Source organism: Sorex fumeus, unplaced genomic scaffold (genome assembly GCF_029834395.1).
Source record: "Sorex fumeus unplaced genomic scaffold, SorFum_2.1 ptg000100l, whole genome shotgun sequence".
Classification (NCBI taxonomy): Eukaryota; Metazoa; Chordata; class Mammalia; order Eulipotyphla; family Soricidae; genus Sorex; species Sorex fumeus.
Genome location: NW_026606157.1, coordinates 4,035,754 through 4,050,325, shown reverse-complemented (window position 1 = coordinate 4,050,325; position 14,572 = coordinate 4,035,754). Strand labels below are relative to the sequence as shown.

Here is a 14,572-nt window from a genome sequence, read left to right as displayed (position 1 = left end):
GGGGGAAGTTTACAGTGGTGGTTGGATTTGCACTGCAACATTTATGTTTACAACTCTACTATGAATAACTTTGTAAATAAAGGTGCATTAATAGAATTAAAAAAAAAAGAAAGGGCGAGGATTTATGTGATCTGAAGAGAAACCAGAGTATACGTAACAAGCTATACAAAATAAATCATTTTGGGCCTGCTATTGGGGTAGGCTTGGGTGATGGTGGGGAAAATTCGAAATATAGGTGGGAAGGTGTAATGGTGTTGGCATCGGCTTTTGGAATATTGAATGTAATAAATTATTGTGAACAACTTTAAATCACAAATCATCTTGTTAATCGTTGATTGCTTCGTGCAGGCCCTTCATCCTAGCCCTGAGATTATATTCAAGGCTCTTTAGGAGAATGAGACCCATCATTGTTACTGGTGTTTGGCATATTGGGTACGCCCCGGGGAGTTTGCCAGACTCTACCGTGTGGGCAGGCTACATTCAGTAGTCTGCCAGTTTGTCCAAAATAGGAATGAGATAATAAAATGTCATAATAGGATGCATATAGGATGTCATAATAGGATGTCCAGTTCCGGGAGCTGGTTTTTATAGTCTCTGAGTCTTGGCCGTTGATGGGATTACACGGCGCCAGGGGGCCAGTTGGTGGGTGTGACCCCCGCCTACTGGAATTTGGAGGATCTGGGTGGAGGATGCTCGGCCCAAATCCCAGTAGGCTTGGAGATCTCGGCCCCGGAACCCGTGTGACTTTGTCCCTCTGCCAGTACCTTCATGTGTGCGGAGAGTGGTCTCAGCATGGTGGTGGCTGGTCCTGGAGATCTTTGGCAGTCTCCTGCCCCCGCTCCTGACTGTCCTCGCCGGGGCCCCTTGGAGGAGAGCGGGTTGGGCTTTCCTCTCCGCCCCGATCAGGGCTCCGGCAGCCAAAGACCTCCAGGACCAGCCAAAGTAAACAACTTTATAAAAAAATAAAAATTAAAATAAAAAGAACAGAAAGCAGAATAGTTTTCTAGTAGGTCAGGGACATACAAAGGTTACTTGGAAAAATACATGTGGGGCTGGAGTGATAGTATAGCAGGTAGGGAGTTTGTCTTGCATGTGCCTGACCTGGGTTTAATTCCCAGCATCCCATATGGTCTCCCAAGCACCGCTAGGAGTAATTCCTGAGTGTGGAGCCAGAAGTAACCCCTGAGCATCACTGGTGTGTCCCAAAAGGCAAAAACAAAAAAAAATTCAGCATGTTTTGGACAAGTAACATTGGAAATGTGTAAGTGAAAATTGTGTCAGATTTATCACGTCAATTAGATTGTTTACAGTTATTTAGTATGTGGCTGAAATGAAATTGGAGGGATATCAGAGAAAGCTGATCTAAGGGAGCAGTATTGAGACAGGTATTCCTGAAGGTCAGATCAAAGTGTGAAATGTGTTTATGCAAAATTCTTTGTTTCATCTTAAGAGTATCATTCTTAGTAACAAATGCAGTAGTAAAAGTAAAAATTCGAAAAAAATAATTTGGAAGCAGAAAAGGAAGTAAAAACAGTGTCTGTGCTGGTAGAAATTGTTACAAAGCAACTTAGTAGTATGTCATAAATAGTAATTACTGGGGACTTGCTTTGTTTGTTTTGTACCAGACTACGTTCAGTACGTTCAGGGTTTTTTTTTTTTTTTTGCTTTTTGGGCCGCACCTTTTTGGGCGATGCACAGGGGTTACTCCTGGCTCATGCACTCAGGAATTACTCCTGGCGGTGCTCAGGGGACCATATGGGATGCTGGGAATCAAACCTGGGTCTGCCGCGTGCAAGGCAAACCCTACCCGCTGTGCTATCTCTCCAGCCCTGTTCAGGGCTTACTCCTCAGGTCTGTCCTTAGGGATGATACCTGGTAGTTCTCAGGGGTCATATGGAACTGGGGATTGAATGAGGGTTGACTGCATTCAACGCAGTTATCTTATCCTGTAATATCCCTTCAGCACTTTATAGTTTTTGAACATACCTGATGAATATTGTTAAGAAAAGGGTGTTTGATCTAAGAATTGGTGAAGGAGGGTGCTATATAAGAAGAGAGGGTCAACAGAAGTCTGCAGAATGCCAAATGCCTGTGTTTGAGGTGGGTACAATAGTGAGGAACTAATAATGTGGTTAGATTGAGAATAAAAGTCTTCATTTTCTGGATAAAGATCCAGTCAGGTTCTCATGATGATAACCAAGGAGAGGTCATTGTAATAAATTATTATATTGAAAATACTGGAGAGAAGATTTTCATGAGACCAGAGCTATAAGGTACCAGTATGGAAACCTGATGTAAAAATAGGGAAGGAGTACTGAAGTGACAGACCTGAATTGGAATCCCAGATCTGTCACTTACCAGCTGTGTCAATTTGGCAAAAGTTACTTAAGAATATTCTTAGTTTCCTATGCTGTATAAAATAATTCCCTGTTGTATGGCTCTTGTAAGGATTCAATGAGGCAGGCAAAATTACTTGGTGGAATGCCTAGAACCTAGCAGGTTCTTAATTAAGTCCATTCCTTTAAGAATATAGTAAGTGGTAAGAAAGCAGGAGAAATAATAATATAATAACCTTTGAAAAGTTCTGTGGTGAAAGAACTGGAGGAATTTGTAGGGGATTTAAGGATAATTCAAACATAATATGTTTGGTCATAGGGAAGACAACCAATGTGGGGGTAATGTAAGAAGTCAAAATATGAAACAGTAGACAGAGCCACAGCCCAGATGACAGGAGTAAAGAGTGAATGTCAGTAAGAAACACACACTTATTTTACATTATTTAGGAGGAGAAGAAAATTTAATTTATTTTTAAGTGCAGAAAAAGGGCATAATAATAAGTTTTCTTTAGAAAGAATGAGTCTTCTTACTGAAAGTTACTTAGCAAATAACTAAATGATAGGGTAGAGAGCTTAACAGTATGTCACGAAGGCTATGGGAATCAATCATTTGAAAAAATGTAATTGCTCCTCAGAAGAGACCAGTGATGTGGGGTAGAGATGTTTCTTTTTGTGGGGGGGAGGGCTAAATTTTATTTTATTTTTATAAAGTTGTTCACAATAATTCATTACATTTAATAGTAACTAAAACACCAATCCCACCGCCATTGCACCTACCCATCACATTTCTAATGTTTCAACCCCAAATCCCAAACCGTGCCCCCCAAAGCAGAACTGAAACAATTAATTTGTATTGCTTATGAATAGTCCTCTAAAAATGGTCCAATAAAGTTTCCTTAGAGGAAAGTGTGTGAAGATTGTCGTATTTCATCGTGGTGCCATTAAGCCCTTGTATGAGATTACTAAACCAATCAAAAGTTGTGTGCAACTCTTGGTACATCAATGGTGTAGAGTATGAGAGGTTCAGGAATTCTAAAATTTAGAGTATGATTATACAGCAGATTCACTCATGGGTGAGGTCTGTGTTGCTCTCTGGGGAGCTGGCCAAGACTCTGAATCTTGGCCATTGATGAGATTATATGGCAATAGGGGCAGTTTGTGGGTGTGACTGCCAAGCTACTGGTAAACTTGGGAGCTGGGGAGGGGACGGGCATGCCCTCTCCAAGAAGGCTTGGAGATTTCAGTCACAGGACCTACATACGTGTGTTTTTCTGCAGATTCACTCATGGGTGAGGCTCATTGAGCCTGTGGAAAGTGACCTTTATCCTGGAGAGTGACCTTTAGCATGGTGGTGATTGAGTTCTGGAGGTTTTTGGCTGCCGAGGCTCTGTTGGGGCGGGGAGGGAAATTCAGCCCACCCACCTCCGAATTGTCCTGGTGGAGACAGCCTGGTGAGGGCGTCTGGACGTTCTGTCAAGATAATTTTTCAATAAAATTTAAAAAGTAGATTGGGAATCCGTTCTTGAAGAACTATGGTGGTAATCTGCAGAATCTACTGAAACCAAATGAAAGGACCAGAAGATAAGAGGTGTGTTGTGGGGAGGGGATGAGAAAGTGCGATCAATCAATAGTGTGACCCAGATGGGTTGGATGCTTTTCACATTGATTCACTAAAATCTAATTAACTATGGGGAAGAATCTTCATAAACATTCAGTCTTACAGAGCTCTGTTTGATTGTCCTAATAGCTGTGTGATATGTAGAAAGGAATAATTGGATTTTTAAAAACTGCAATGAAGATTCAAACAGAGAAGGAAACGGAATCCTGTTTTACCCGAAAACAAGCATGAGGTCAGGGCATGTTGCAGAACAGCACAATCATTCTGACCTAGGGGATAGTTGAAGGATGTGCAGCCCATATGGAGCTTGATTTAATGAGACATAACAAGGTCATTCGATGACCTCTCTGGACCAGTTCCCCTGGGGAAGGGTAGAAAATCACTGACAGCGGGCATGCAAAATTCAAATGGATGCATGAATTTTGATAGCACAACGGTAGGGTGGTTACCTTGCGCGCAGCCAGCCTGGCCGAGCCGGGTTTGATTCTCTGCCCCTCTTGGAGAGCCTGGCAAGCTACCAAGAGTATTCAATATGCCAAACACAGTAATAAGAAGTCTCACAATGGAGACGTTACTGGGCCCGCTCGAGCTAATTGATGAACAACGAGAGGGCAGTGATGTCCTATGATTTTTTAAAATTTTTTTAATTTTTAAATTTTTATTAGACACAGAGAGGTATGAGGTACAGTTGTAGACTTACAAATTTTTGTGCTTGGGTTTCAATTATACAATGATCAAATACCCATCCCTCCACCAGTGTCCATTTCCCACAACCACGGATCCCAGTATCCCTCCCACCCCCCATTCCCCCATTCCACCCTGCCTCTGTGGCAGGGCATTCCCTTTTGTTCTCTCTCTCTCCTTTTGGGTGTTGTGGTTTGCAAAAGAGGCAATGAGTGGCAATCATGTTTCGTCTATAGTTTACTTTCAGCATGCTTCTCCCATCCTGGGAGAATCCTCCCAATACCCTTTATTGGATGCTCCCTTCTCTATCTGAGCTCCCTTTTCCCCTAGCATGTGTGGCTGGCCTCTAAGCATTGGAGCAAAATTTCTGGTACTAATCTTGCACAGCGGGTAGGGCATTTGCCTTACAAGCGGCCAATATGGCTGACCCGAGTTCGATTCCTCCATCCCTCTCAGAGAGCCCGGCAAGCTACCGAGAGTATTCGATATGCCAGACACAGTAACAACAAAGTCTCCAATGGAGACGTTACTGGGCCCGCTCGAGCAAATTGACGATCAACGGGAGGGCCTTTACCTTTACCTAATCTTGGACATTCTTGGGTGTTAGTCTCCTATTTTGTTACTTTATAGAACTTGATTTTTTAAAAAATTGTTGGAAGTTAAAATTCACCACGTGAATTGAGAAAATAGCCAGAGTATATTTGTTTTATTTTGAATCAAAGAACGAGAGTAGGCCAATGGCAAAGTAGATCCAACTGCATTAGTATGAGGCCCATATTACCATCTTGGGAATCATTAGTGGAATACATGCTCCTAAAAGGATACCAGGGATTGATGGTTCTAACCATAAGGTCAATTAGCCTACCATGCATCATGTCTTTACTACTGAGGCATATTCGTTCATTTATTCAGTCATTGATAAGCTAAGTACTTATGGAGAATGTGTGTATGGGATAGATAAGGTGTTCTTCCTGAAGGTGTTTATGTTCTAGTTGGGAATGACGTGGTGGGAATATAGACACTGGAATAATAAATGCTACTCCCAGTCCTCGGAATCTGAAGCATTTGTGTGTCTATCTAGGAATATGTGCATGTAGAGTATATAGGTGTATATAGGGTATGTGTGTCTGTATATATGCATATGTGTATATAGTCTAGTACGTATGTGAGTATATAGTATGTATATTATATAACTAAATTTATACAGTAGGTCTGTGTGCATAAGTGTGTGTATGTGACAAAGATATCGTTAGTAACTATAGTTATTACAGCCTCCATATAAATAAAATAACTACATATACTGGTGATGCTATTGGTATAGTGAGACATAAGTCAATTTCTTTAAAAATTTGTTTTATTTGTTTTAAGGTTTTTTTCCTATTATAGGAACAAACTTACATTCCATATTGTCAAAAATGCAGTGGTGAGGTAGGTGGATACTTTAATGATACTGAGTGGATTATAAACCCTTAAATCTTTTGGGAAAACACATGGGCAACATGTATAAGAAAATACAGTCTTTGTATCTTTTTAGTCTGAAATTTTAGGATGTTTGTCTCAGGACAGGTAAAGTTTAATACACAGAGATGTTCACAATATATACCAGAATCAAAATGCTAAAATTTAAAATTATATATTAATAGAAAGTGGTTGTTTTATTATGGTGCATGAATGGTAAGAATATCATGTAACATCATGCAGATAATTAAAACAATGTACTCAAGCATTTTTAATGACGGCAGTCAATGTTTGTGAGGTTATGTAAAGTAAACCAAATCCAAAATTCTATGTGTGTATTAATTGTATTAATGACAATTCTAAGTACTCACCTCTTCTTATTTTAAGAAGTTGCTACGTGTACTAGCTTCTTTATGGAGAATTGTGTGCAGATCTTTAAGAACAGAATCTAATGTGAATAATCTACATTTACATCTACTTACAGTAATAACACAAAATCTCCAAGATAGAACAAGCTGTAGAGATAAAACGTTTCCTGTTGAATTTTTTGAGACCTTTAATAACTGAGAAAACCTAAGGGATTTGCACTTTGGGGTTGGCATGGCAGTAGGTCTACGTTTCCTGATAGTCTTTCACCTGAGCTAGATTTTTTTTGTTTGTGTTTTCAGTTTGTTGTGCGGGGCTGGTGGGAGAGGTGCACACTTGGAGCTTCGGGCTTCCTTCGGTCTCCCTGCTTAATAATCACTCCTGGAGGGCTAGGGAACCATATGAGGTGCTGGAGATTAAACCTGGGTCAGCTGCTTCCGAGACAGGCTCCTTACCTCCTGTACTATCCCTTCATCCCTGTGAGCTAGGTTTTGATACTCTCTTGGTTTCACAGAACATGCAGACCTAAGCCCAGCTATTTGGTATAGAAGTGAATGGAATAGTTGTCTATTTATAGTGACTTGCACTTGTATGTGCATGTATGTGCTTGTTCACATGTGAGCACATACTCCTGACCATCTCTGTATTTCTACAATGCAACATACTGAGTTTTGTTATTGTTGTAGATTTTTGTTTTTAGGACATATCTGGCTCAGGGCTTAATCCTGGTCCTATGAAAGATCACTCCTGGCTGCGCTTGGTGGACCATACTGCACTGCCAGGGATCAAAAAGTTTCCAGCCACATACAAGGCAAGTGCCTTACCCCCTGTACTATCTTCTCTGGCTCCAATGCCACATACGCTTAAGTTTATGTTCTATTAAACTACTCTGACTTCATCACACTTTCCCTTGAATCATATCTGGATTTGCCTGGTAATAGCCACCTCTAGTGGTCTCTCAACTCCAGTAGACTAGTAATCCCCATCCCCCCAAAACAAAACGAAACCAAGTCAAGATTTACCAGGAGCCATCCTTTATATTATCCAGTTGCAAAGCACACTTCTTGAGTAGATGACATATCCTAGTTTAGGATACATCACCAGATTCAAGTCTGAGAGGATCCTCTGCCAGTCGATATGCGTGCGGGTGACAGGTAGATCCCTTCGTAGGATTTTTCTCAGGGCTTCATTTGATAACTCCTGTAATTCTTCTAAAACTGCAGCTTGAAATCTATTCTCTTGATCTTCCACAAGCCTGGCAAAACTTAGAGCCAGTTGAGCTTGATTAACTACCTCCAGGCTTTCTTTCAGGTCTTTGGAGATTTTAATATGAAGGTTGACGTATTTGTAGTAGTGTGCTTGCACAAAAATCCTTCCAGTTACTTGGGTTAGAAATGGATTGATTTGGAAAATCCATTTCGATTTCCAAAGGCCATTCCAGGAATCTTGTAATTCGTAGCTGTGGTCCTCAATGCAGGCGATCAAGAACTCCTTCCCTTTCACAGATTTTCTCAGGACGTTGCAGTTTCCCGCCGGATAGTGGTCATTCACATACAGCTTTAAAGCACACAGAACAGCAGTTCTCAGGTATTCTGTCTCATTCCGGATGATACCATGGCTTTGGATGTCCTTCAGCTGGTTTTGAAGAAGGTCAAATTTGAAAGAGAGTTTGCTTTGGTGATCGAAGAATCGGTTCCCGCCCACGACATTGTGGTGAGATAAGAGGACTGGATTTCCATCGATGCAGAGTGGTACAGAATATTTTTTGCAGTGTTGATGTCCTGCACACTCACCTTGAGCATGCATAAGTTTTTCATCACGGATAAGCAGACAGAGATCATCAAAGGCATTTACGAATTCCCCTGGAGGAGCTTGGACCAACAGTCTGTGGATTACTTTTTCTTTCTCCTTTCTACTCAGAACAGTAAGTGACATGTTCAGTTGTAGCAGAAGCTTTGCTACAACTACCTACCAGGAACACTCTACTGAGAGTGTTCAAAGTATGAGAAATCATTCCATGAGACTTGTTTCCCATCAAGGTGTTAAACATTCAAGCTTAAGGTTACTAGGTCTAATCAGTAAAACAGTTGTCTGTCAAGCTCTGAGTCTCATGGGTCACAAAGGAGTTTTCCTCATGAAGTGTAGAACTCTTGCTGACATCATAATGGGGGGTTCAGCCTGAAATGAAGACATGACAAACCACCTTATGACCGGTGCTCAGCTCGACATGCTTTGGGGATTTTAAGAACTTACCTCCTGAGCAGCCTTCTTCAAAAGTGGTGTGTGTCTGTGTACATCGTATGTTTTCAGGGATCCTATTGAAGCAGTCCGGAATTCTAGAGAGGGTTTGACTGTCCTTTGAACCTTTTGGGACCAGAGTTGTGTTTAATAATACAGTTGTATTAATTGAGATCTTTAAAATAGCTTTCCCTAAGCCACTGAAAGTTGTGTTGAAAGTTTGAGCTATTTAAACAAATTAGAAGAAAAGACAATATGCCAGTGCAGTTGGTAGAAAAATGCTCACCGGCATTTATCTGGAGATGCACATTTATAAACTGTGGGTGTAGAAAATATAAATATAAGGAAGACAACAGAAAATTTCAACAGCAATGAAAGGCAGGGTGTATACCTTAAAAGAGTGCTTCTATGGGGATTTAGGTGTGAGCTGACTTCAGAGAAAAAGGCAACAATTTTGTTCTCTGCTTTCTCTCTAGAGGAGGGACAGTGTCAACAGTCGATGTGTCTCAAGAAATTCCTTTCCTACAAAGAGCAGAGTTAATTATATTTGGAATCCAGACAATACGTAAAGGGGAGAGACTTCTATATATTGAGGAACAAGCGACGGGCCATGCAAATATGGACAAATATCCACTCAGAAGTCCTTTCTCTTCCTTTCTCTTTTGTTCTTTTCGTTTTTGTCTCCCTTCCTTTTTAATGAGCAGTTCCCAACTGAAGTTCCTTAAGTGTAAGCTGCTGCTTTTCTTAACTGTCCAAGCTTTTCTGAGTTTCTCTAGTTTCATTTTTTTTCCTTCTAAGAGCTTTTTTCCCCCCATAATGAGTTCATTAATTAGATTTAAGGCATCTTGTTCGTTTCAGCAATCTTAAAATTGAGAGGAATTTTGACTGTTTTTGACCTGTTCTGTCCATGACTTTAGAGACCATTATGTTAAGTCTTCACAACTTTGGTATCTTAAATTGAAGGTTCAGAATTGAAGTTCCTAATTTTGGGTAGTGTATTTGTATATAGTAAGTAAGCTTATTGTAAGTAAGCTTAAGTAGGTCTTGAAAACGTCATACCAAACATTACATATATATGTATATATATATGTATATATATGGCTGGGGCAATAGCACAGTGGGTAGGGCGTTTGCCTTGCACACAGCCAAAATGGCCGACCCGAGTTCCATTCCTCCACCCCTCTCGGAGGGCCCGGCAAGCTACCAAGAGTATCTCGCCTGCACGGCAAAGCCTGGCAAGCTACCTGTGACGTATTCGATATGACAAACACAATAACAACAAAGTCTCCAATGGAGACGTTACTGGGTCCACTCGAGCAAATTGATGAACAACGGGAGGACAGTGACAGTCATATATATATATATATATATATATATATATATATATATATATTTACCTTGTTTATTGTTTAATGGTACTTAAAATCTTGACTTTTTTTTCCTTTTTGGGTCACACCTAGTGATGCACAGGGGTTACTCCTGGCTCTGCACTCAGGAATTACCCCTGGTGTTGCTCAGGGGACCATACGGGATGCTGGGAATCGAACCTGGGTCAGCTGTGTGCAAGGCAAACACCCCACCTCTGTGCTATCGCTCCAGCCCCTTGACTTCTTTTTAAGTGTGTGTGCAACTGAACATGGGGTGAATATGGTGGTAATGATGATTCCATTAGACATGGTTGCATCTGACTGTACCCCCAGTCACAGAAACTGTATTCTGTGATATACTATGAACCTCACTCCCACCACTTTCCTTAGTACATTCTTGCTCCCCTTTGAGAAGAGAGAACCGTAGCTGAAGTTGGTCTTAGTTCAGAGGGAGCTCAAAGCCCAGCTTCCCTTTCATTTCATGTCTCCAGGAATGAGAAAAAAAATAAAAATTTCTCAATGAATACCTTGTTTAATCTAAAATTATTTTCATATGATTTTAATATTATGTTATTTCATAGCTTTACCCAAAGAATAGTGGCCACTGTGTTGGCTTTAAATATGATTTGTCATAGAATTGACTTGTCATTTCAGTGGGAGATAGATCCTTTAAAAACTACTATATGAAGCTAAGACAGATCTGTCTTTAGGACTAAATGACTTTCTGTGAGGATTTCCTTAACATCTTTGTGCTTAATAGATGGTTTTTGTCGATGATTACGGAAGAATTTAAAGGTGGCAAAATTACAGTAGAAGCAGCTCACAAATTACTCGAAAAATTACATATTCACTGTAGTTTAAGTCACTTCAAAGATATTTTTAAGGTGAGATAGTAACTACCCCCTTTTGTGAAAGACCTTTGCTCAGGGAATTTCACTAGTATGATCTAAAGAGAAATAACTACATTCTGGTTTAATAAAATTTACATGCAGCACAATATACAGGCAGTAGTATGTTATTAAATATGTACAAAAATAAAATGCAAATCTTATTCAGTGAATCAAGGTTGCTCCATCATCTGCACAATATGAGATAGTTATTTTAAATGCACTCGAGAATACATATCATATATAAAAACATGCAAAAGTCAAGTCATATGAGTTTAATAGCTTATTGAAGAAAGTTATTTAATATATAATACTATTTTAGATTATAATTTGTTCTATGTAAAATATTGTCCTTTTAAAATAAATAACATACATTATTTATTTTGTATGTTCTCCCGGAAGGGAGCATAAAATGAGGCTCCCATAACCATGTCACCAGACTCCGAGTTGGGCTGTTTTCACTTGGGGCACCCCAGACTGGGGCGGGTGAGAGACCTTCCTGCCCCAAAGGATCCAGCCCCGGCAGCCGACCTCCACTACCCAACCGCCTCCATGCTCCAGGCCACTTTCCAGACACATCATAAGACACTTCCTACCCATTTTCCATAATTACCACACCATATTTGATGGGGTTCAGACAGTAGACAACAAATCATATATATATGATATATATATACACACATATATATACATATAAATATATATTTACATATAAATATATATACATATATATATACACACACACACACACACATATATCTCAGAAAGCCAGGCAAGCTACAAGAGTATCCCACCGGCATGGGTAGAGTCTGGCAAGCTCCCTGTGGCATATTCGATATGCCAGAAGCAGTAATGATAACAGGACTCATTCTCCTGACCCTGAAATAGCTTCCAATTGTTGGAAAAAGACGAGTAAGAAGAGGCTGCTAAAATCTCAGGGCTGGGAGGAATAGAGATGTTATGGTGCCTGCTAGAGTAAATCGACAAACAGCAGGATACAGTGATAACATACATTATTGTAGGATTTTACATCTTCAGATTCTCTAGGCCATTAACCTTATCTAACCTTTTAGTATATAATCAGAAAGTTTATCTGATTCTGCCCATCCCATATAAATACACACACACACACACACACACACATATACACACACTAAGAAATTGTGGATGATAAGTGAATAGTCTTCTGTTTCATATGGAGGAAAATAAATTCATAAAATACTATTTCATAATGTAGATCCTAATGAATAGCATAGGTTTTACTAATTTGGACTCTCAGAAGTCAGAGACTATTTAACTTGGATTTGAAAAATACCTTACTAGCATTTTTGCTGGATCTTGAAGAATGTATGTTGAGTATAAGAAATACATGTCTGTAAGAAATGCATGGGGAAATAAAGGATTATTAAATTTGTTGAGTAGAGTAGAGGCTACATGAAAGAGAGGGGTGGGTAAGAGCTGGTCTGTTTTGGCCAGCTGAGTGGTATACAGTTGAATTTGGATTTCCAGCTCTTGAACAGTATACAGTTGAATTTGAATTTCCAAATGAGTCGCATTAACTTTTTCCCCCCCTTGAGTAAGGGCGTGTTACCTATTCTGGCAGTAGTTAGACTGAATTCAACTTTAGAAAGCAAAGAGAGGTAATAGAGTATTTTTCTTCCGCTGCGGCTCTCTGTTGGTTTTGTTTTGTTTGGTTCTGCTTCAAGTTCTTGATTTCTCATGTCAGTTGGTTCTCCACAGTCTAAGCAATTTTTTCAGGCTCATATTAAAAATGACACTATGTTCTTTGTGTTACATTCTCTTTTAGTAGATAATCAGAAAGTCTATCTGATTCACGACCTTCACCCCCAAATAATCAGATCTTAAGTTTTGTTGAACTTTCCTAGTATCCTTTTAAGTATCATATCCTCACTCTGATTTTCTTTAGTTTTTGATTTTGGGGGTCACACCACTTGCCAGTGCTCAGAGTTTATTCCTGGCTCTGCACTCAGTGATCAGATTGAACCTTGCTTGGCCATGTGTAAGGTTAATGCCTTACCAGCTGTACTATTGTTCCAGTCCATCATATTCTCACTCTGATGGAATAATTCTTCCTTCTAACTTGGGCTTAATATGTTCTTATTTTACTAGTTCTTGAGGTATAATTTCTTTAAGATCTGTTTCCTTCAATTAGGTATTTACTTAATAAACTCCTCCTTAGAACTTCTTGCCCACATCCTGTAAGTTTTGATATGCTGTATCCATTTTCTTTTGCCTCAGGAGAATTTTTAAATTTCTCTTTTGATAGTGTAATCTTAGTTGTTTGGGAGGATATTGTTTTTTTCTAAAATATCTGTGAACTTTTTTTTAATCTTATAATTGATTTCTAATTTCATGTCATGTCATAAAGATGTTTGGCTTGATTTCAATTTTAAATGTATCAACACATGATTCCTGTGACCGAATATATGATTTATCATGAAAAATGGTCTAAGCGATCTTAAGAAGAATGTACATCCTGTTGTTCTTAATGGAATTCTCAATAAACTGTTTGTAAATCCATATGATTTAATGTGTCATTAAGCCCAGTATTTCTTATTGATTTTCTGTTTGGATGATGTATTCTTGAAAATGGGAAATTGAAGTTTCTTGTTATTATATTGACGTTCCATTTACTCTTTCCATGTCTGTTAATAATTGCTTTATTTACTTAGATTTTCTTATTTGTACTTACTTAGATGTACTTAAATATTTACAAATATATCATTCTGTTGGAGCTATCACTTTATCATTATAGAATGAACTTTCCCTTTTATTGCAGTATTTGTGTTGAAGTCTTTTTTTTTTTTGTCGGATAATAAATATAGAGATTTCCACTTTCTTTTGGTTTCATTTGCATGGTTTTGTATTTCATCTATTTCTTTTTCTTTCTTTTTTGGGTCACACCTGGCGATGCACAGGTGTTACTCCTGGCTTTGCACTCAGGAATTACCCCTGGCAGTGCTCAGGAAACCATATGGGAGGCTAGGAATGGAACCCAGGTTGACAGCATGCAAGGCAAACGCCCTTCCTGCTGTGCTATTGCTGCAGCCCCTCATCTATTTCCTTTTAGTCTTTGCATACCTGAGGACTTAGGAGAATACCTTGGAGGCTACAGATAGTTGAAGCTTGTTGGTATTTTTTTTTAACTCTTTATAATTCCTTTGCTCTTTTTCTCCTTTCTCTTACTCTATTCTTTTGTGAGGATGTTTTTCTGTAGTAGTGTATTTAGGTCATTTTAATTTGTGTTACCTTTGTCTAAGTCTGGGGCTGGAGCGATAGCACAGCGGTAGGGCGTTCGCCTTACAAGCAGCCAACATGGCCGACCCAAGTTCGATTCCTCTGCCCCTCTTGGAGAGCCCGGCAAGCTACCGAGAGTATTCGATATGCCAGACACAGTAACAACAAAGTCTCCAATGGAGACGTTACTGGGCCCGCTCGAGCAAATCGACGGTCAACGGGAGGACCTTTACCTTTTACCTTTTGTCTAAGTATTATTATTAAATTCACACACATACTAAGTATCTATATTCTTACTTTCCTTCCTTCCCAGTTTTTTCTTTTGATATATACCCACATCTTTTTGTTCTCAGCATCCAT

At 39.4% G+C, this 14,572-nt stretch overlaps 2 protein-coding genes across 2 annotated transcripts in view; one reads left to right on the top strand and one right to left on the bottom strand.

Annotated features, from left to right (window-relative positions):
• Positions 1 to 7,497: 7,497 nt before the first annotated feature.
• On the bottom strand, positions 7,498 to 8,397 carry CAPZA3 (capping actin protein of muscle Z-line subunit alpha 3). The gene has a single exon (XM_056134654.1). The coding sequence runs from the start codon at positions 8,395 to 8,397 to the stop codon at positions 7,498 to 7,500; it is 900 nt and encodes a 299-aa protein (XP_055990629.1).
• Positions 8,398 to 10,783: 2,386 nt separating this feature from the next.
• Positions 10,784 to 14,572, top strand: part of PLCZ1 (phospholipase C zeta 1) — a 49,996-nt gene continuing 46,207 nt past the window's right edge. The window contains exon 1 of the mRNA XM_056134597.1: positions 10,784 to 10,951. Coding sequence (XP_055990572.1) covers positions 10,784 to 10,951 — 168 coding nt within the window. The remainder of the gene's footprint in view (positions 10,952 to 14,572) is intronic.